This window comes from Botrytis byssoidea (genome assembly GCF_014898295.1).
Source record: "Botrytis byssoidea strain MUCL 94 chromosome Unknown BBYS_005, whole genome shotgun sequence".
In the NCBI taxonomy this organism is placed as follows: Eukaryota; Fungi; Ascomycota; class Leotiomycetes; order Helotiales; family Sclerotiniaceae; genus Botrytis; species Botrytis byssoidea.
In genome coordinates this window covers 690,857-711,769 of record NW_024065846.1, presented here as the reverse complement: position 1 = coordinate 711,769, position 20,913 = coordinate 690,857, and the positions used below count along the sequence as shown (strand labels likewise).

The 20,913-nt window shown below is 42.3% G+C and overlaps 8 protein-coding genes across 8 annotated transcripts; 4 read left to right on the top strand and 4 right to left on the bottom strand.

Moving 5' to 3' along the window:
• Positions 1–194: 194 nt before the first annotated feature.
• EAE97_003027 (uncharacterized protein) lies at positions 195–2,198 on the bottom strand (the record flags this gene model as incomplete). Its single annotated transcript, XM_038873539.1, has 1 exon — positions 195–2,198. The coding sequence occupies one exon, from the start codon at positions 2,196–2,198 to the stop codon at positions 195–197; it is 2,004 nt and encodes a 667-aa protein (XP_038735402.1).
• A 2,027-nt stretch (positions 2,199–4,225) lies between these two features.
• EAE97_003026 (uncharacterized protein) lies at positions 4,226–9,304 on the bottom strand. The gene is made up of 6 exons (XM_038873538.1): positions 7,697–9,304; positions 7,541–7,629; positions 7,148–7,361; positions 5,176–6,992; positions 4,967–5,118; positions 4,226–4,900 (listed from the first exon to the last, which is right to left on the bottom strand). Exons 1-6 carry the CDS (start codon positions 8,952–8,954, stop codon positions 4,762–4,764), a joined length of 3,669 nt encoding a protein of 1,222 aa, XP_038735401.1. The 5' UTR covers positions 8,955–9,304; the 3' UTR covers positions 4,226–4,761.
• Positions 9,305–9,904: 600 nt separating this feature from the next.
• On the top strand, positions 9,905–10,258 carry EAE97_003025 (uncharacterized protein; the record flags this gene model as incomplete). The annotated part of the gene is given in 2 exon segments (XM_038873537.1): positions 9,905–10,071; positions 10,084–10,258. 2 exon segments carry the CDS (start codon positions 9,905–9,907, stop codon positions 10,256–10,258), a joined length of 342 nt encoding a protein of 113 aa, XP_038735400.1.
• A 1,292-nt stretch (positions 10,259–11,550) lies between these two features.
• Positions 11,551–12,646, top strand: EAE97_003024 (uncharacterized protein; the record flags this gene model as incomplete). The annotated part of the gene is made up of 4 exons (XM_038873536.1): positions 11,551–11,683; positions 11,736–12,035; positions 12,097–12,408; positions 12,462–12,646. The coding sequence occupies 4 exons, from the start codon at positions 11,551–11,553 to the stop codon at positions 12,644–12,646; spliced, it is 930 nt and encodes a 309-aa protein (XP_038735399.1).
• A 610-nt stretch (positions 12,647–13,256) lies between these two features.
• Positions 13,257–14,041, top strand: EAE97_003023 (uncharacterized protein; the record flags this gene model as incomplete). Its single annotated transcript, XM_038873535.1, has 3 exons — positions 13,257–13,606; positions 13,742–13,983; positions 14,034–14,041. The coding sequence occupies 3 exons, from the start codon at positions 13,257–13,259 to the stop codon at positions 14,039–14,041; spliced, it is 600 nt and encodes a 199-aa protein (XP_038735398.1).
• A 1,631-nt stretch (positions 14,042–15,672) lies between these two features.
• EAE97_003022 (uncharacterized protein) lies at positions 15,673–17,169 on the bottom strand. Its single transcript, XM_038873534.1, has 2 exons — positions 16,529–17,169; positions 15,673–16,423 (listed from the first exon to the last, which is right to left on the bottom strand). Exons 1-2 carry the CDS (start codon positions 16,787–16,789, stop codon positions 15,959–15,961), a joined length of 726 nt encoding a protein of 241 aa, XP_038735397.1. The 5' UTR covers positions 16,790–17,169; the 3' UTR covers positions 15,673–15,958.
• Positions 17,170–17,479: 310 nt separating this feature from the next.
• EAE97_003021 (uncharacterized protein) lies at positions 17,480–19,243 on the bottom strand. The gene is made up of 3 exons (XM_038873533.1): positions 18,872–19,243; positions 18,016–18,779; positions 17,480–17,911 (listed from the first exon to the last, which is right to left on the bottom strand). The coding sequence occupies exons 1-3, from the start codon at positions 18,936–18,938 to the stop codon at positions 17,606–17,608; spliced, it is 1,137 nt and encodes a 378-aa protein (XP_038735396.1). The 5' UTR covers positions 18,939–19,243; the 3' UTR covers positions 17,480–17,605.
• A 384-nt stretch (positions 19,244–19,627) lies between these two features.
• EAE97_003020 (uncharacterized protein) lies at positions 19,628–20,414 on the top strand (the record flags this gene model as incomplete). Its single annotated transcript, XM_038873532.1, has 3 exons — positions 19,628–19,857; positions 19,930–20,328; positions 20,396–20,414. 3 exons carry the CDS (start codon positions 19,628–19,630, stop codon positions 20,412–20,414), a joined length of 648 nt encoding a protein of 215 aa, XP_038735395.1.
• Between the last annotated feature and the right edge of the window lie 499 nt (positions 20,415–20,913).

Here is a 20,913-nt window from a genome sequence, read left to right as displayed (position 1 = left end):
AGAAGATGAGAAAAAGCTCTCGTCCAGAGCCCAATAGTGTTTCATGTTACTCCATTGAATATAAAACAAGCAAAGGAAGAGCAAACAGAAGAAAAACACCAAGTTCCATACCGGATACCATTTGATACCCCTAACTCCATTATAAACATTATAATCTGACACTTCAATCCATCCTCCCTTCTTCTCTCGAATTATTAGAATGCATAGGAAACATCCTTCAAGCGATATAGGAAATCGCTGTGTGAAGAAATCTGATCGACAAGCAACTTCAAGGATTCCGCAAGTGATCTTCTCAGTCTGAGATTTTTGCTCTTATCCAGAGCACGTAATTCAGCCGATTTAGCTGCATGTTGAGCACTCATTTGCTCAATTTGTTTGCGTACGTTTGCCATGATCTGCTCCAGTGCAAGTTGGGGCTCCATGGTCGGACGTATGGTCATGTCAGCCTCATCGCAATCTTCCTCCTCCTCTTCTTCATCATGCTGGGCCATCTTCTCCTGCCCATTCGATGTCTCATTCGTCTTAGGTAGTTGAATTGGTAATAGCTCAATGTTGTCATGTTCCTTGGATGGTGACGTCTCAGCATCTACTGGACGTTGTGATGTCTCAGCTGACGCTGAATGTTGTAGAGTGTCGAATCGCTCGACTAAGTTCTTGTAACGAGCAAGAACCATATCTCGTTGCTTTGAAATGTTCTCAATATCGGCTTTGAGTTCCTCATTTGAGGAAGACATTTCGGCCAAGGTCTTTTCCATTGCCTTCTTCTCTGTCTGATGTGATCTCGCCATAGCCTCGACGTTAGAAATGGACTTCATCATCTGCTCGTTTTCTTGGCGCTGTGTATGGGCATCACGTTCGAGTTCTCGTATGGTCTCGTTCATGTGATTGTTCTGTGTGCGAAGAGTGGTTGTAATTGCATCGTGTGCGCGTTTTTCGTCTTCAAGGTTGAATATGACTTCATCCTGTGCTCTTTTTTCGTTGCGAAGGGTAGATATGATGGCGTCTTGTGCCTTTTTTTCGTTGCGAAGAGTAGATATGATGTTATCTTGCTCGCTCTTCTCATTCAGTTCTTTCTGAAGAGAAGACATAATAGAATCTCGCTCCCTTCTTTCCTTCTGGAGAGAGTTTATAACAAAATCGCGCTCCTTGCGTTCATTCAACAATATAGCCACTTGCTGTTGAAGTTCGTCAATGGAGCGATAGATGTCGACCTCCTCTTTTCCCATAGGGTGGGCGGGTTGTTTAAGAATTTCAACTTTTCTAAGTAAAGAAGTTGATGTGGTGTCTACCAACTTGGTGATGTTGTGGACTTCCGGAATTGCGAATGAGTTATTAACAGTAGTGGACATTGTAAAGGTTGGGCTGGCAGCTTTAGCAAATCTGCCAGATTTGATAGATGCGTTTGCTGGATGGTCCTTGATAAGGGTTTCGAGCTCTGCAAGCACTTGTCTTTCATTATAATCAGCTTGAGCAATCTTCTCATGCTGGGAGTTTGCTGAGATATGTGTTCGTTGTTTAGGTAGGATGTTTTCCTTGTTATGGATTGGATGCGATAGATCCAAGGAAAATTCGTGGTCATCAAGTGTATTCTTGACAACTCGTCTTGGTGTATTTGCAGGCTGGACATACTCAGGTGCTGCTCTAGTGTTCATTTTGGAGTTGTTTTTCGAGAGTGAGTTTGATCGTTCAGACATTTTCGATTTTGAAATGCGGCAAGGTGTATGATCTTGGTCCAATCTGTCCAATCTTTGAAGTTTGGATGCCAATCTAGAACTGTTATTTGTTCCATTAATTTGAGAAGATCCTCCTGTGAAGTCTTCGAAAAAATTGTTGAAATCCACAATGTTGGCAGATATATCAGGCTCTCTTCTTGGGCTCCATCGATTGTATTTTTTTGCGGTATCGCGAATGTCAATATCCGGACGTTGTGTTTGTTTACGCTTCAGTCTTTCGATATCCAATTCAGTTGACATAAAGCATTGCTCTGCGGAGTCATCGGGATCGAAGTAATTGAGTGTGTTATGACTGTCGTCGCTGACGGTATGGTGCTGAGTATTTGTTGAATTCAAATTGAGATCACGAGAAGATGAGGAGGAGCTGATGGAATGGTTTGATTGAAATCGACTCTTGGGCCGTTGCGGGAGATTTTGAGAACTTGAGATGGAGGATAAAGTATCCTCGTAGTTATTGCGAGCCATGTCGAAAATTAATTGATTGTTGAGAAGGTACAATGTACAGAATTCACAGAATTTAATGTTTTGAATCAAAAGTAAACAATCAGAACGCGACAAAAGGTTGTAAGAGGGACCGGGCGGGAGACGAGTATTATAGAAATCCCTGTGCGCTACAGATTTTCGACTCACCCACTAAATATATGCTCTAGCCGAATTAGGAAATGATCATTTACTAAGCACTTGATAACGAAGCTATTCACATATCATTTACATCATGTACACCATAGCTCTTCTCAAAGTCCGATTTGGAATTAGACAATGATATGGTGCTTTGGGAATAGAGATCTACACGTAGATATTACATAATGGAAGACATATCGCATTCCAGACTTGACAGTTGGCATGAGTTAGCTCTTTCTAATATCCCAATTAACTCGGATTAGACAATCAAATTCGTAGTACTTTGGGGGTTGAACATCTAGACATTCTATCCGATGAAATATTTGTTCTGCCTCCACGGCAGTGGCTTCCATAGGGCCAGCGGAGCGTCATTCTCTGATAAGTGTAAATAACTATCTCCACAGATAATGAACCCCGAGTTGACATATATATATAACTATATGTTTCTTTGGCATTCCCCAATTCAAACAAATCCAGCAATGAAACAATGATATAGATCCAGATGTCTAGACTAGATGGCGTTTTCAATCGCAAATCCTTCATGTATCACAGACATATATCAAGGCCTCATAACCCCTCTTCAATATCCCGAATCAGTTCATAGTGAGTACCTAATTTAAGATATCTAATATATCTTTCAATTGTATCAAGAACAGGATCTTATCACTCTAGCGTTTGATGGGTTTTCTATCAATTGACCATCCAGAGCTCTTGAATGATGAAGTATGACAGATATCAAACATTTTTGTGTTGAGAGTATTTCTTGGATAGTACGTGGTAACGTTTCCAAGAGCATCGAGTATTGAGTCTAGCAAACCCTTCGCAAATTATTAGGTTTCGAATACCCTAACTAGGTAGACACGGCTAAGAACTAACCCCTTGAACGAATTGATCCCATGACACTCCTCATCAAATGGACCGTTGCCAGTAACTGAATAGATGTAGCTTAAGGGAAGATCCATTAGACCTTGTGGTATTGTACTATGTTTCACATTTGATGGTCTAAAATAAAGGCGACAGGCATTTAGCATGAAACAATTGCAAGACTTAGGAAGCACTTTCCACTCAAGCAGGAGGGCTTCCTGTACTTGGTAATCATTGCTGTTGACTAGAAATAATATGCCCACTAGATAGATCTTCAGCAAAGAAAGGACTTCGCAAATCCGTATATCACAAATCCTATGCGCGTTATATATCAAATCTTTACAGTCTCCATCGAGTACGTACTGAGATCGTGAGCTAGAGCATAGCTTCATGACGTCATCTACATGAAATCACTCCCAGCCCACCCAGTGATTTCTGCCATACCTACCTAGTCATTGTCAAGACCATTAGATTCACATGATCGAATATCTACATCTTCACATTTAGCTTCCGACTATTCAACGAAGGGGGCTGGTAACTAACCGATACCAGATTTCTACCTACAACGAGCGATAGAAATTCCCATTTACATGAGCTCGCATTGTCACTAGTTCAAAAGTTCTGTAAACTCACAAGATCTCGGCATAAACCTTTGACTCACTAGCTACCAAATGCGCATAGTCACCAGTACACTACAACTCCATCATGAACCCAGAGACAATATGCAAAAACTTCACCACAATTGATGCCGCCTTTTGCAATTGAAACTCCCGTCCTATCTTTCGCACGAGAGGGTATGACAATTGGTTTAGATTTGGAAAAAAACAGGGGAGCAGAGGGGAATATCAACCCAAAATTTACACCAAATCAAATCAAGCCACCACTATCTACATAATATTCCAAAAGATTCTATAATTCTATCAAACAGTCAATCCTGATTCATTTTTTAAGCCTTTCAAAAGGGGTCACACATGTACCATTCACAAAAAGGTTACTTTCATCACGAGCGAACATACAACTTTTCTGGCTGTAAGAAGCTTTGAATTCTAGTACCCTAGTCATCTTTGTTCCCACGTTCGATTCTAGACCTATCCATCCCCAATCCCGAAAACAGTTTCATTCATCTTCGATCTGGCATGTCGAGTATCCTGTAACCGAATCCTGCATCGTATCATCCGGCTCAAGCACCATAATTCACCTCACATTTGTTTCTTCCTCCATTCCCTCCGCCGTTTCCCCGTAGTTAAATTCGGCACCCACAGAAATTGATATTATACATTCATCTAATCCACCCCTCTATTAGCCTAAGGAACTCTTCCTGTTGGCAAAGTCGCAAAGTCGCAAAATCGAAACCTTCTTAGTCCCTTACTCCAGCCGGCAGAATAATTGCAGTGCCATGGTCAGATTCCCAAGTAGTACTCAACCAACGCCCGAAACACCTTTTATTTGAACTCAGGCGCTCTACGTAAGTATGAAATGTGTAGAACGCCCAGAATAACACGTGCCACGCCTATAACACTTTTGTACAACAAGAACATAATGTTCAAGCGAAAAACCATCCACCCAATTCCCACATCCCTGGAAGGTAAAGAGCCCGTTGTTTGAGCTGCGGGTTATTTAACCCTTGTAGGAGAAAATCTAGTCGGCTAAAATTGATAGGTTTCATTATCCAGCCATCGAAGCTAAAAGAGAAGGTTCATTAGTTTCTTTCGTAAATGATAAAGATTGAAAAAGAGGAATAAGCATACCCCGCTTCGATATAATCAAATCGTTGTTCCTCTGTAAGTGAGGCTGAAGCAGCAATAATAGGAACTCTCCTCCTGACTTGATGTGATTCGAGATATTCCCTCTCAAATTTGCGTATCATTCTCGTTGCCTTCGTACCATCAACAAGTGGCATCTACGAAATGTTAGCTGTCACATATCAATCTTAAATAGGATTAGAGTGATGACTTACTTGTAAGTCCATCAAGATGACGTCGACATTATTGATTCCAGATGTGTAGTGATCGTAACATGATTGCCCTTCAGCTGTAACTTCAGGTTTATGTAAAAATTTGCTGAGTCTTTTATGCAGAAGCTTTGAGTTGATAGGATTATCCTCTGCGATTAGGATCGAAAGCGATTTCTTTGTTGACATAAGATCGATCATAGTTAAGAAAGGTAGGCTTGATCTTCGGCGAGCGGATGGTGGCTCGACAAATTCTTCTTTCGAATGCATTGCGAGATCGAAAAATGATGTAGTAATAGATGAACCCTCTTCGATTGGTGTAGCTAAAGGAGTGCTTCCGAAAGTTGACATCGTATAACTAGAATTCATTTTCTCACTCTCATCGTAATTGCTTCCGGAATCGGAAAATGGACGAATCGGTCTAGCAGTACTACTAATTGGGATATCTTGAGCACTTGATGCAGCCAAGGCGTGTTCAAAAGGTAACTCAATGCCGAATATAGTCCCTTTGCCTACCTCACTATGTACCCGAATTTGGCCATTGGAGTTACGGACGTATCGCGCGACTACAGCAAGGCCGATACCAAGTGTCTCTCTCACATCACTTAGTGGTTGTGGCGGCTTTTTAGTTGTAGAGCAATCAACCTCATCCAATATCTGTTCAAACTCCTGGAACAATTCATCAAGCTGTGACTCCGACATTCCGACTCCCACATCTTGAACAGTGAGAGAAATAACAGTGCTGGCTGGCCATATCTGTATGGGTTTGATATCAATTTTGACACCGCCAACCACGGAGTTTTGGAATGCGTTGCTTGTAATGTTAGAGATAACCTGTCGCAATCGGGTAGCATCACCCCTCACCATTTCTGGGATGCCTTGTTGAATTGTGACGGTCAAATCTAGATTCTTTCGGACAGCTTCTTTTTGGAAAGCTGACATGACTTCTGAAACTGTAGCTGAAAGATCGAAAACATCTTTCATGGAATTCACCGGGCCAGCTTCAGCTTTGGTGAGCTTCAGGAGGTCGTCGATGACATAAACCAAGGATCTTGAAGCTCTATGAGCTTTGTCTAACAACTCACGGGTTGGACTTTCAATTTTGTCCTCAAGTGCCATTTCGAGATAGTTGACAACGGCATTCAACGGAGTGCGAACTTCATGACTAGTATTTTTCAATAGAAGGCGAGTCATTCGGTTAAGTCCTGTTGATTCCTTCTGTCGCCATATTTGAATGAACCTTCCATACAAAAGACTTAGCACAGACGCAGTCTCGAAATCATCAGCGTTCCATATTTTAGAAGTTCCTTTGATAGTCTGTGTCCAGCGACTAAAACTACTTCTTGGCTCTAGATACTGCCCTTTTGCAGGCTTGATCTTTTCATAAGGGTTACCCGCCCATCTGACTTCGCGAAGTTGGCCTCTTCTGAAAAAAACCAAGAAATCATTCCCTCCGGTGCTAAGAGGTATGACTAGTATCCCAGCTACAGCGCTGATTCCTGGAGAATCTTTCAGTTTTGGCAAGTCTTTTGTAATATTGTGCGAGGAGAATATTTCAGTAAAATGGCGAGACTGTAGGTATGCAAGAATAGTCAATGCCTCGCGATAGGGGCGAAGTTTTCCAATTGCTCGGGCTTCATCCTGAATGTTCAAAAGACCAAAGTCGGCATCGAATACTCGTAGTAAGTCGTCGGAAGATGCCGCAATAAACCCAGAAGGTGTCTTTCCTGGGTTCTGACGTGGTGCTTTGCGAGCTTCAATACGTTGATGCATCAACAATCGCTCAATATTTGTTGAAGCACACTCTCCAATATTTCTGGCGACTATATAACGAATAGCACAATTAGCTTTTCGTGTTCGAAACAATAAATAGGGAAATGATTCTTTTGAATACAACATATATCTGATGCGTCTAGAGACAACAACCAATCTAGAAAATCAGTCTGAAAGAGAGTATGACAGCTCGGAGAATACTCACGTTCGCGCATCGGTAAAGTTACGCGGGTACCATGACTGCCATACCCATGGCATGCAATAAGTCCCCAGAGATCGCCATCAATTACAATGGAAACTGACATTGTCGAACGTACCCCCATATTCAAAAGATACTTCAAATGAAGTGGCGACATGGCGCGTAAATAAGCGTGCGTTAAATCCAGGGGGTTTTCAAAATCTGACTGATCACGACAGACCTTTCATACTGTCAGCACGGCGAAGTTCGGCTTTGCTCCAGAGTAACAAACACTCCAAACATTTCAGGCTGAGTTGATTATCGTGGCTTCTGGCGCATGGCAAAAGAAAAAAAAGAAAAAGGAAAGTCTTTACATAGCTGTACAAAAAACAATAACAAAGTAATTAAAACGTTGCTTACGAGTCGCGCGGTCTCTTCATCTCGGTCATGGAGCATTCGAATCCTGTTGATTTTATACAAGTCCCGAGCCTGCTTGGGGATATCCGAAGCTATCGATTATAAGCTATTGCTGATCCGTTTGGAATGGAAGAGGAACGGAGGAATTCAAAAACGAACCTGGAAAATGCAGTCCTCTAAATATATCATCACTGGCTTTGGGATTGAGTAACTCAGCCTCCACACATCCATTTTTGGTGGAATCGAATCGATAGAACATGACTCGATGAAAGCCCGTCAAGTCAAATATGAGGCCCACCAAGACGTCCTGAAGCTTTTGAACCGAAGTACACGCAGCAAGTTGCTCTTGTGCTTGTGTCATGGCATTAAACACTTCCAAAGAACCAACAGCATGTCTGCCCTTTCGTTTTGCAATCTGCAATACGCGAAGAGGTTGGCTTCCACTGGAGATACTTTTCAATCGTTCTCCAAGTACTGTTTCGTTGTCGATAGTTCGCGTCGGCAATTTGGGTAAATCGTTCGTGGTATTATGAGGTTCTTCAGAAAAAAACATTTCATCAGAAAATGGTTCAAATTCACAGATGATCAAATCATCTGTGCCTTTAGATATATGAATCGCACACCAAAGATTTACCAATCCTGTGTGTGCAACAACTGACATGGAGAAGACATCCAGTTTGGTATCGGCACATGGGTTTTTGGTGACAGCTCGAAGGGCATGATCCACTCGTGCCATAAAATCTTCGCGAACGTCGACGCCAAGAAGGTCAAGGAAAGAATTTAACGAGAAGAGTTGCTCCGGGGTATATTTTAATATTTTGTACGCATTCTCGCTGGCGATCCGAACCATGAGATCTCCCTGATCATTATATCTCAAGGCTAGCAATGCACCATACTGTTGAATTGCTCCTGGAATATGTATAGGTTCATCTTCACACTTGAAAAATGTCCGCTCCTCAGTTCTCACAGGTTCGCCGGGGGCTATGCCTGGAGGACCCGATTTCGAAGGGATCAATTGTGAACGTTGCGACATCTTCCTATCTTCGTTCTCAGATGGGCCTTCAGCACCTTCAATCTTTGTGGAATAGTCATGTATTGAATATTTAGGTAATCTGCGAATTTGGTCATCGGGAGTTATTGGTGGGTAAGGCGGTGGCAAGACGTTCGTTTCGCTAGAGCCATCGGAATGGCTGTCATTCAAAATGTCATCTTTATCGTAAGGCTCTTGAGCCGAATTAGGACCTCGACAGCTTGAATTCGATGAAGAAACATCGTCGGTATTCTGCGAGGTTGATTCTGTATCGAGGTCTCTTCCATTGACAAGATTTCGAATAGGAAATATCCGTTCGACTTGAAACTCTTCAACCGATGGGTAAACCACCGACTTGGAAGGTGTTGTATCTATGTTGGACATCATTCAGCATGTTGTATCCTACCAAGCAGAATATTGAATATTGAATGTATCCATCTCTAGACGCTTGGTTGACGTGTAGAAAAGAAATGGTGATCAATATAGAGATCCATCAGTGCATGGGGACTAATTTTATTTGAGCAAAGTCTTGGTCTAGCTTGAAGTCTAGAGAGACCGCTCGACGAGCGATCCCATGGTTAGTTGCGATGGTATGGAGATCGAAGTGAATCCCTATCGACACCAGCCACGGAAAATGCTCCGTAATGACAAGGATATCGAAAACTTTATGCGTGAAGTGCAAGGAGCTCTAGAATTCGGAGAAGCAAACAAATGTTTAAAAATGGGCTCGATGGGAGCAATTTGAAATTTTGTACAGTATATCTCAGTTACCCCTCCTCCAACTTCATCAAAGCATACCAAAGAATTCACAAAAGGTGGGAATTGGCAAGGCTAAAGATCGTGCATGACAAAGACGAGAGAGTCCATTATCATCTTGAATTTTGATACCGGTAATGGAAGATTTTGCCCCAATGTAATAACAACCAACCTACTTCATATCTCTTGACGTGATACATTATTGATCTTGACTTACTTCAAGGGCGTAAAATTTAGCCAAAGAAGACGTCACTTTATACTTCATACTCATCATCACGGAGGAGATGACTGCGCAGAGCAGGATCAGAAATTGAGAGAATATACGAGTATCACAGTGTGTTTGCTTGCCATTTACTTTCCAATTAGTTTCTACGAGTAGAAAGCCTATCATTGAAGCTTATTAATAATACCACTACTGCAGCAGGAAAGGACGTATGTGGCCCGTGCGAACGGGAAGCAACGATGGGATTGTGCAATATTTGCCATTGGCATCGGTATCGGTTGATCCTTTCCTGACTCGCCGCGTAAAATTCCAAATCCTGCGTAGCATTTGAGAAGACATCGAGTCTTAAATCTTTATAATGCTGACAAGAGCTGTCATAGAGACGTTACTTTTCCTAAGGAATGGTTTCAAGTTTCACGATTCTATCAACTACGAGTTTTTGGAGGGTCAGGAAAGTCAAGCTAGACCCAAAGGTACAAATCTTCCCGTGCTCCGTGAATGGGGTAAATGCACTCTCCAAACTCTGTTAGAGTAGAGAGTTGTTACTTATTATTGTTATTACGGGGGCTTCTATCAAAAGTGGTTCTTCGTACATATAAAAAGAAATCAAACTCAGCCCGGACTACCTGGAATTTCTATAGATAGTCAGCTAAGACACAGCTGCTGCATCATACCAATTCATACTGTTGATGGATATCAGACTGATGAATAGGATGGAGAAGATACATTTCGATGAGGAAGTAGTGAAAAAGAGCTCTGAAGATCGTGCCATTTAGATCGTGCTACCTTCTGCGTAAACAGACTCTAGAGTACCTACCCATGCTGACCATTCAATATGATCCATGTATGGCCGTGTACGATGTGACCCGATATTCAAGGCTAGGCTAAAAGCTACCAGACCTACATCGCAGAACAACACCTACGTACAGTAGCCAGGCTCTAGGTATGGTAGCCCGTTAGACCAAGTCCAGCTGTAACCTCACCGTTTCTAGCAGTTAGCTCTCAGTTGACAAATAAACAAAAATCATCCATCTCCTATTTCCTATTGCCTATTTTGAAATGGAAATCTCAGCAGAAACTTCCAGATTCCAATTCTCTTGGGATGCAATCCACTTTCACCATTCACTTAATCATGGGAGGCCAAATTCATACAGTATGGAGGTTCTTCCGCTGACTCCTTTCCCGATAGGTAGGTCCGGGGAGCTGACTACCTACCTAGCATTATCACTCGGACCTTGATTTAAACTTTATCCTCTTGAGATCCGCAACATTTCATCCTAGCAGACAAAAAGGAAGCAACAATATATATTCATCATAGCTGACGCCAGGAAGTGGCAGAAACCCTTACTGCCTTTCAATATTCATCATATTTATGATTTCTTTTGAATACTGGTCATATTTGAATTCGGAGCTGAACATCTTGGGTCGACCGAATGCTCAATTTTTTGACGTAAGATCTCGCGAATTTTAAGAATGGCAACTTTCATCCGCATTGAACAAAAACTATCCTAAAAATTATAATCAAGATTCTTCAATCCCTTGGTTATTCAAGCTTCTGATCGATCGAAAGTCCATTCACTATTTCCTCCAATGTCACTTCTCTAAGCGCACACCGAAAAGAGGTACTAATAGCCTAGAAATCTGTACACTAGCGCAACATATTACTCGCTGGCTAAATGGCGTTGTATAAGCCACACCAAGAATTTATGCCAACATCTTCCGGAGAACATTATTTCAAATTTCAATACAAATATGAATTCTCCATTTTAATTACAAAACTCGTGATTTTTTAGTGATTCACTATCAATTGCCGCGCCTCAACGGTCTGGAATGTAAAACATCAAAACTTAAATTGTGCGTGGAATGCGATTCCCGATATACGGGATCCAAGAATGCGGGGAATCGCGATATTAACATTGACCAACGATCTTAAAACTCGTTGACCCTCGCCCCCCTTAAATTAGATAGCAGCTCGATAACAGACGACAAAGATTGCCACTTAAGATGCTACTCATCGCCCCAATATTACAAGTCATATTTTTCTTATCGATCGCATCCTCCTTTGCTGTCTTAAATCCAGCTGGTAGTATCGGGTCCAAAGCGACCGCCCAAGATGGAGCATGCATCAAGCAAGGCGGTAAAACCTTCCTCTTATCTCGTTCTATCGCGCTGTACTAAAATGAAATAAGGTCGCTGTGCCCAAACACCCTGTTGTAGAGACTCGGGCCTAAAATGTCAGCTAGACGGCTATGGCATCCATGTTTGCGAATTTGAAAAAGATAATGCGCCTCCGATTACTAGATCGACACTGGATGCTTTCCGTGAAATTTCTCGAGCATTTGGGGGAATGGCTTCGACAGTTCTGAATACCCTCGCCCCTCAGTCTAAACATCAAGAGGTTGGTGAAGATTTTGGTATGAAGTTAGAGGTTTCTTTGAGACTAGGTGATGAAACTGTTGCTGCGAAGGAATCTTGTAGCAAAGCCGGCTGTACGTATTGACCTTTCCAAAACTCATACACTCTTATGAAAACTCATGACTAGAAAAATAGCATCTTGCGATTTCCAGAAAGGTGAATACTGTTGCCCGTCACTTGTTTGCTACATTTCCAGGAGTTCAAGCATAAGTGAATGCCGTCCACCTTCCGATGTAAAGTCTGAAGACGAAGAAACTCTGGATATACTGCGGAAACCATATCTGTCACTTGAACAGAACTTGAACTTGAACTCGAATATGGATGAAAGTCTTGAGTCAGAGGGAGAGAAGATAGAAGAAGCAAGCAAGTGGGATTTTCTTGAAGTAATGAAACCGCCGCATAGACTGGACGATATCACCGAGTTGCCCAAGTGTAAACCAATGAACAGTAAGTTCTTTCTTCTTGCCTCTCTTGAAAATTTGAGATTAAAGAGGGACTAGTGAAATGCAATCCCATAAGCGGTATAAGAGTTTGCTGTCCGGACTTAGACTGTATACAAGTAGGTCCCTCATATGAAGATTTCGAATGTAGGCAAGCTTTGGAGGATCAGGACAAAGTGGAAGCTACAGCATCTTCATACAAGAAGAAAAATGGCGACAAATTGCAGTGGTTTCTTGGTGGCTGAAAAATCAGAAATTATCTGGCCGTGGAAGGTCTTCCTGATTTTTCAACGGGATGGTATAGGCGAATAGGTGTAAAAGGATATGACAGGAAGGAATGCAGAGAATTCTGGTAATCGGTATTAGCGAACTATTGGATTGAAGGCGTAGGAAATTGGATGTTGTTAGTTGGATCCGGTCTTGAAAGAGAGTTGGAGGTTCACATTCTATACTAACGAGCTCCTTAATCGTACCTACTATAATGCAACAATGAGAAACTCGTTTTTAAAGGCATTTTTATGAATGGGATCTGTCTGTCACATCGAATTGAGTGAAAAGTCGCTACTGGATTGAAACATCAACGTTTTGTAGGCCACTGAAGTCAGTTCAAGTCCAACCACTAAACATTCACTTTGCTTGCACATTTTATTTTTCATCTTCAACGAAAATAAGTTCTGTAATATTAACTCGACTAGTACCGAACCTATAAAGACTTTTCTCATCCTCCAAAATCATAATTTCTCCATCATTTCTACAACCACTTCCATTCGATAGTGTAATTGATATCTCCCCAGATCAAACCACATCACGTCTATCTCACAAACCGATTACCTGATTTCCACTTCAACGACAACAATGTCTTCGCTAGTTAAGCCGCCGGCTGAGAAGATCGCAACTCCTCCTCCAACAAATCCTAAAAAGAAGCCGTTCTCTTCACCAAACGAAATGGTCACTTTTATCGTTGGCACAGGCGACAAACAAGAGACCTTTCAGATCCACAAACAAATCGCATGCGAACATTCGGAAGTCTGGAATCGTGCTTTCAATAGCGTATTTGTCGAGGGACAAACGCAGACTTATCGTATTGAAGACACTGTCCCTGAGGTATTTCGATTATTGACGCAATGGGTTTACCGAGAGGAGTTCGACCATGTTCATTCAGGAGAGTTGAATGCCGCCCACAAAGATTTCGATTCAATAATCCAGTGCATGGCTGAAGATAGTGCCCTGCTTTAGCTTTGGATTTTGGCCGAAAAGTTTCTGATTCCCCGACTTCAGAATTATACTATCCGCGTTCTTTGTAACAAAATCTTTATTTGTAATACAAATCTGTCTTCTAGAGATTGTAGATACGTCTATGATAATACTGCTGAGGGCAGTGTTCTTCGACGCTTTGTGATTGAGCACAGTTGCTGGGGGAAGACCTCTAGCTTTCGTGACAAAGATTTGTTTTCTTACCCGGTGGAGGCGTTGGGAGACATAATCCTGGCCTTAGAAAGACAATTACCTGAGAATTTTAGGGCAAAGAAATGTACTCAGATGATTGGGGAGAACTATCTGGTTGAGGAGGATTCAACTACCGGTAAGCAGTTCTCTCTGCATCTTCTAATATCCTGACTAACTGAACAATAGAATCTTGATTGGATCCGGGATCGAGCAATTTTGCGAAGAATGGCTGCGAAAGGTGGTTTCTCTGGTCGATTGACGAGAGTCGGACAATGAACTTTCAGCATTGTGCTTCGTGGAGAGCGCACACAGCTTACTTTGATGTGGGAAATAGTTGAAGGATATGTTCAGCTATGAGTTCGTTGTGTATACAGGTTCACACAGACTGATATGGGATGCTATTGGAGGTGGGAGGAGAGATGATAGGTATTTTGTTCCGCGCTCATTGCGGCAACACACATGCTTGTTGGCTTTATAAAGTAAAGTTAAGCTGAGAATGTATTCTTCCAACAATAATTTCTGCTGTTTTCGTGTGAATTGACCTGTTCTACTGAGGGCTTTGATGCTTCTGTGAATCATGTGTGATGAAGACTGTGATGATACTTCCTCATTTCCGAAGATTGCAAGCCTAAAATTGTTTGAAAAGTCTTCGTGCTGCATCGAATTAAGCTTCTATCATGACCAAAAGATTCACATCGAACATAATTGCTCGAGACGGAAACTTCCCCCAAAGTTTTGGCTAAATGGCAAACAGGTGAGACGCACCTTCTTCAATTCCCACAAACTACTACGTATGCTCACCTCTGGAATTACCAAGCTTTACCTACTTCAGCATCCTGAGTTCCGACTGTAAAGAATACCACACATCAATCTTGGGGGGCAATCTATAACGCGCATCTTGAGATTAAAAGGTCTTGTTTTCCTTTTTGAAATGCGAGGCTCAAGTAAGGAATCAAGAGCTGAGTACTGGACGAAAGAGAATATTATATGGTCAGAATGAGGATGGATGTATCTTCCCCAAAGGCTAGACAGCATGCGATCATAACACGTACAAATAAATAAGATGCAGAGAATTTATTTTCACCAAGAAAACAAAGGAACGGGAATGAGCAGGAGATTTAATTCCCTGTGAAATTTCTAGGTAATTTACAGTAAAGATAACTCTACAAGGCCTCACTGCCCATCATTTGGGATACAATTACTGCTCAGGCGTAACAAATCTCCAATTCTAACCCAATACGATTATCAACACTCATCCTCATTCTATTCCACAATACATACCCGTCCAGGCCTTTCTCAATCCGAGTAGTGAGCTCCGCAGCTGCAAAACAACATCAGCATCAAGCTGTATACTCGTTCCTGATCTTCCAGACCACGTTTCCAGCGCTCTCAGAGTCTCCGGTCTTTAGTATCGAAAATAGATTTTCTCGATTAAGAAAATTGCCATGCAAAAATACAACAAGTAATACCTACCTAGATGTACATCGACCTCCCAGAGCGAAGCGATGTTCTCTTTGTAGATAGATAAATAAATAGGTAAGCGTACACAAATAACATAAATAACAAAGCATCACATCCACTCCCAAAACATTCCATCTCAAATTCAATCGTAGATGTCAAAACTTCATATCTCCAACTTACAAAGCTTCTCTTCGAAATAAACAAAAAATCATAGGTAACAATAGTTCCAGTTGTGTTGAGCCCCACTCTCCTCTCACCCCCCTTTTATTTTATCCATTTTCTACTCTAGCCGAATACACGTATTGCTGATCCATCGAGCTATTGTCAAGAAACAAAAATTGATATCAGCACTTTCATGATGAATGGAGAAATCGCATTTATACCTGAACAGGAATAGCTAAGATTTATTCTGCCCTGTGACATATCAAATCCATCGAGGAGGTACCTAGCCCCATTCTTCTATATCATGGGGTATATTCTTCTGACTGAACAAATTGCCAAACTAGTTCCTCTACACCTGATATCATGTCTGTATCCTTTTTCCCAGGGTAAATACAGAGCCCCAAACACCGCGCTTAAGCAAAACACCCTTCTTGTGTCTCTCCTCCATTCGCCTTTCCCCGTCCCAAAATCCCAATCAAATACACATCTTAAAACATTAACCCCGCAGCCCCTACAGCCACAACTCCCATTAAAACACCCCATCTCAATTCTCCTTCTCTCCCCCTCCACCCCACCACACTACCTCCCGCAATACTACTCCCTGCACTCGTAACTCCACTCTCCACCGTATCACTCGCTTCCCCTTTAACCTGCTCTTTCACATTGTCTTTAAAAAACTCCTCTTTATCCCCCTTCCTCCCATTTACAACATTCCCTGCTGGCCAATACTCACACACTACATACCATCCCGGCGTATCGTTTTCGCCTGCACAATTGGTACGCGCGCATCCGACAGATGTGGTGTTTGACCAGACTAATTGTGTAAAGTGACCTGTATCTTCGCTAAAACCTGGAGAGGAGTACGAATATTTGAGGCGTTCGAGACCCCAGGCGTCGACGGATGAGGTCGCATTGGGATAGCCGGCTGCTAGATTTTCGCCTGTCGGTCCGCCCTGATAATGGGTGTTAGTTATTTGTTATTATTTTGGAGGCTTGAATTTGTGCAGTGTCCAACTTGAGAAAGGGGGCGGGAGACAGAAAAGAAGGACTTGACGTACAGAATGTTTAAATTCACAACCTTTGGACCAATTCTTCGCAATTTTCGCACTGGTATCATTCCACTCCAAGTTACTAACATTTTGTTCTGCCCGATAGAAATTGTGCGCCGCGATCATATCGGATTGGAATTGAGAATCAGAGGTATATGATGTAGAAGTTGGTTGAGAGGCTGCTGATTCCGTGACTGTTGTAACAGTTGTGGTTTTCGCGGTTGCCAGAGGTATCAGGAAAAGCAGATTTATGGGTATGCGGATAAGCATTGTGAGATGTGGTTTTGTAATGGGCTTGTAAAAGTGATTCTATGTAAACCAGAGTATGGAAAAAAATCAAGGTTACGGTGATAGCAAAAAGTATACCGTGGCAGCAGAATATACAAATGTGTATAACATATAAACTCGCGTCATAAGCAAGAAAAGTCGTGAGATGAAAGTGAGATGAAGTCTGTGGTCATCGACATCATATAAATCTCACCCCAAGTCCTGCAAGTCCTCGCATATACTCTATTGCCTTTGATTGGAACCCAATGTTCATCAGTCCTATAACTCCGAGCTTGGATAGTGTAAATCAAGGACCAAAAAAGTAGCATATGACCAGCATTGCCTCACCGGTGTACAAAGAAAAGATCCGGAGAACCCTTGGCCATACATTCGCCTTTTTACTCTGATTCCCGACCACTAACCTTACAAGAAACCTCCACTTAATAAAGAAGTCCCCATCTCACGTCGTTTCGATATATTAATCATGTTATGCTGGTGCCAAATGGATGGATGATTTTCATTTATTTACTTGTTTCTTGATTTCGTGTCTCGCGAAGCATGGTTGGTCGTGAAGAAGCGTAATAATAAGAAAGATCCAGACCGAATGACTAAGCGAGAAAACGGGCGCTTGGGGGCTATGACGTAATGACGCTGTTAAATTAGTTGCACGAAATCCGAGGAGAAGTCTTAATTCCTAAGGGTTCGCACTTTAAATTTTATTGAAGAATACCTTGTAGATAGTACAATTTGTTAATGCCCAGCCACTCAACGCCGCTATCATTCTTTTTAGACTATTTCAATTGAAAGTCTCCTTGACATCTAAGGCAATTTATCCACATTTCCATTCAAACCATTGGTATCATTTGTCTCTGTCGTGAAGTCCTTGACGTCCAATTTTTCGACAATTTTATTCCAGCCAAATGTATCCTTAAGCTTTCCTGCTTGAATTCCCTTAAGGGTGGTGAGAAGCTTCTCACAGATAGCACCGGGTTCTTCGGAGGATGAAGGGATATACTCTGTAGTTTTGTTATCGGAGTAACGGGTTATGGAGCGAATTGGGACGAGAGCAGCGGCAGTTCCGGCGGCCATTACTTCGGTGAAAGTGGGGAGTTCTTCATATTTGATCTAGAAAGATGAGAGTTAGAATATGTTGAAGGCGAAATGGAGGTAATAAAATGGATGGGACACGGGAAATGCGCAAGAAACAAAGGAGGGGAGGATTGACTAACCGAGCGAACTTCTGTCTTCCATCCAAGACTCTTTCCAATTTCCAAGATACTATCAGATGTTACACTAGCAATAACATTCTTGCTATCCGGTACCACCAATGTAATGGAATCCCCCTCCTTCTTCGCGCCAATGAATCCACTTGTAGAAAATTCGTCGATTTCGCTGCGCGTTTGACTATCCAAATGCAATGTTATACCATATCCCTCGTTTCTGGCTTTGTCACTCCATCTCAACACTGGCGCGTAGTTTCCTCCCACTTTTGCGCTTCCGGTTCCATGTGGTGCAGAACGATCGAATTCCTCGAGAATCAAGCACTTAACTGGATGTACACCATGGTAAACACCCACTGGGAGGACATAGACACAGAAAGTATACTCCTCTGGGGGACTCAATCCCAACTGAGCACTGGAACCAAAGATCAAAGGTCGGATATACATGGCAGCGCCTGTCTCATGAGGTGGTACATATTCTGCATTCAAAGAGACAGCAGCATGTACACAGTCCATGAAGACATTCTCAGGAACAGGAGGAATGGAGATGAATTCTGCAGAGTGGGCTAGACGAGCGGCATTTTTGGTAGGACGGAAAATGGTAATGGAGGAGTCTCCGGGAGTGCGGAAAGCTTTCATGCCTTCGTATGCTTGTTGGCCATAATTGAGAGCGGGGGACATGCCATGAAGACGGAGGTAGGGATCGGTAATGAATTTTGGAGGGGTCCATTGGCCGGTTTTAACTGAGTAGTGGGATTCGATATGACCGTTGACTGAAGGAAGAATTAGCTTTCTGTTGACGAGCCTTCTGACAGCAATCAATTGAGCAATGGTAGGAAGGCTTGGACAGAGAAATTGATATTACCTTCACGGAATTTGAAGCCAATATCACTCCAGTCGATTGTGCTAACAGGGGGTGGGGGGAAAGTCATATTGATTTGCAAAAAAAAAAAAATCTGATGAGATTTGTTTTGAAAGTCAAGATATCCAGAAATTTGGAAGTAGCACAGCAAGTATTTAAGATCGTGAAGGATTCAAGATTGTTAATAAGTCTTTCAATGTTTCCACGGAGATGTGGTAAATACAACACAGTCATCTAGCTCAAAAAATATTTCATGTTTCCGAGCTCGGAGAACGCGGGGCAGAAATGACGGAAGGGAGGAATGATGCTCCGAAATGTACCTGAATAAATGGGGGTGGAGAAAGAGAAATGTTACAGCTTTGTAGCCAATCAAGATAAGATCTTGAATGAATATGAAACAGTCAAATAGAACGAATAAGAGTCTTGGAATTAATTTATTCGAGGGACGGTGATTGCTAAAATAGGAATTTATCACGCTATGTATGTACCTAAATAAGTAGGTAGGTAGTTGAGATGAATTTGTCGAATGCTCGGAATTAGTTTCTTCCTCACTGATTTCTCAAACTAACTTTGTCATTCATTACTTTGAATTAATGCTTCTCTTTTCCTTTGTTGCTGACATCTCGAACAACGCTACGTGGTATTCATCGAAACATTCGGAGCCGAGTTCAATCTAAGAAGTTGGCCCTTATTCTGTACCGTTAGCCAACCATATCACAATCATCAGTACAAATAATTCCTCTTCGGTCACAATACATCATGGCTCGAAAGCCGCACTTTACTCTTGCGGGAATAGCGGTAGCAGCTTTTCTATGCATATTCTTTGTACTCACATTTCGCAATCAAAATCATGGAACGAGAGCTGTAGATTATGGCACAGAGAGTGATTATAACGCCGAATTCCCTCTGGATAAAACGCCAATTCTCGTCGATGACAATCTTCTTCATGGAGCAGCCACTGCCCCTAAGCTGGAAAATGCCACGTTAAAGTATGTCACTCATCTGCAAAATACGGTTGGAATGATGTTATCTTTGTACTTATTAACATTCTCACCCTTTAGAGCGGAACTCGGCCATGCAGCCTGGAAAGTTCTACACACGATGATGGCCAAATTCCCCGATAAGCCTACAGAAGAAGACAGCTCGGCTTTGAAATCTTATATCCATTTATTTGCGCGCCTCTATCCATGTGGCGACTGTGCGCGACATTTCCAAGGGCTATTGAAGAAATATCCACCTCAAGTGGCAACGAGGAGTACGGCAGCGGCGTGGGCATGTCATGTCCATAACGAAGTTAACAAGCGTTTGAAGAAGGAGATATTCGATTGTAGTAAGATTGGAGACTTCTACGACTGTGGATGTGCCGAGGATGGTGAGCCGGGGAAAGCTGGCGAGGCAAAGACACAGGTTAAGAAGGGGGAGGGAGAGGGTTTCACACCATTAGAGTTGGATAAGGAAGGGTAGGTTCTCCTTTGAGCTCAAGCATCTTCTTGAGGGGATGATGTGATGCTAATACAATGGGTGTAGTTTGACTCGGGGAGGTTAAAGCACTTGGAATTGAGCATTAGTCCAGGAAAGGAGCTTCTCGTCTGGCACAAAGCACGTTTATCTGATTCTCATTCGCAAGAACAAGAAAGAGCTTGCCTTAGGTCTCTCACAACTATGGGTATGCAAGGCCATGTACAATTAGGAATCGAGGTCAGGAACTGATCGAAAGAGGGCGTTGATTAGATTTTGGAGTATTGGGGGTATTGTTATCTGGATTGTAATAGGTAGGGGATATTCAATCACGCCCGGTATCCATTTGTATAAATTGTAAATAGCATTTATTAGTTCGTAAATATTTATTTCTTGAACTCGAACTTTCACTGCTAGGTATGTATATAAGAAGACTAGGCACACGCTAGCTACCAACTTACGAGGCCTAAGAAATCTCACCGGGAGCAGCCCTAAGAAATGGGAATAACCGCCCAAGCTCAAATCATTATCACCACGTGATCTGCCTCACCTTCGCGCTTGCTTGCCTTGCCTCGCGTCTAAGGTCT

What these genes read in the sequence shown, in the direction of transcription:
- EAE97_003026 (XM_038873538.1), bottom strand. Translation starts at nt 8,954, where the DNA reads ATGATGTCCAACATAGATACAACACCTTCCAAGTCGGTGGTTTACCCA. An exon ending in AACTTTACCGATGCGCGAAC is followed by an intron (nt 6,993 to 7,147) that starts GTGAGTATTCTC and finishes TTCGTTATATAG; the next exon opens with TCGCCAGAAATATTGGAGAG. An exon ending in TCATCTTGATGGACTTACAA is followed by an intron (nt 5,119 to 5,175) that starts GTAAGTCATCAC and finishes AACATTTCGTAG; the next exon opens with ATGCCACTTGTTGATGGTAC.
- EAE97_003022 (XM_038873534.1), bottom strand. Translation starts at nt 16,789, where the DNA reads ATGCTTATCCGCATACCCATAAATCTGCTTTTCCTGATACCTCTGGCA. An exon ending in GTTGTGAATTTAAACATTCT is followed by an intron (nt 16,424 to 16,528) that starts GTACGTCAAGTC and finishes ACCCATTATCAG; the next exon opens with GGCGGACCGACAGGCGAAAA.
- EAE97_003021 (XM_038873533.1), bottom strand. Translation starts at nt 18,938, where the DNA reads ATGACTTTCCCCCCACCCCCTGTTAGCACAATCGACTGGAGTGATATT. An exon ending in TGGCTTCAAATTCCGTGAAG is followed by an intron (nt 18,780 to 18,871) that starts GTAATATCAATT and finishes TTCTTCCTTCAG; the next exon opens with TCAACGGTCATATCGAATCC. An exon ending in GGAAGACAGAAGTTCGCTCG is followed by an intron (nt 17,912 to 18,015) that starts GTTAGTCAATCC and finishes TCATCTTTCTAG; the next exon opens with ATCAAATATGAAGAACTCCC.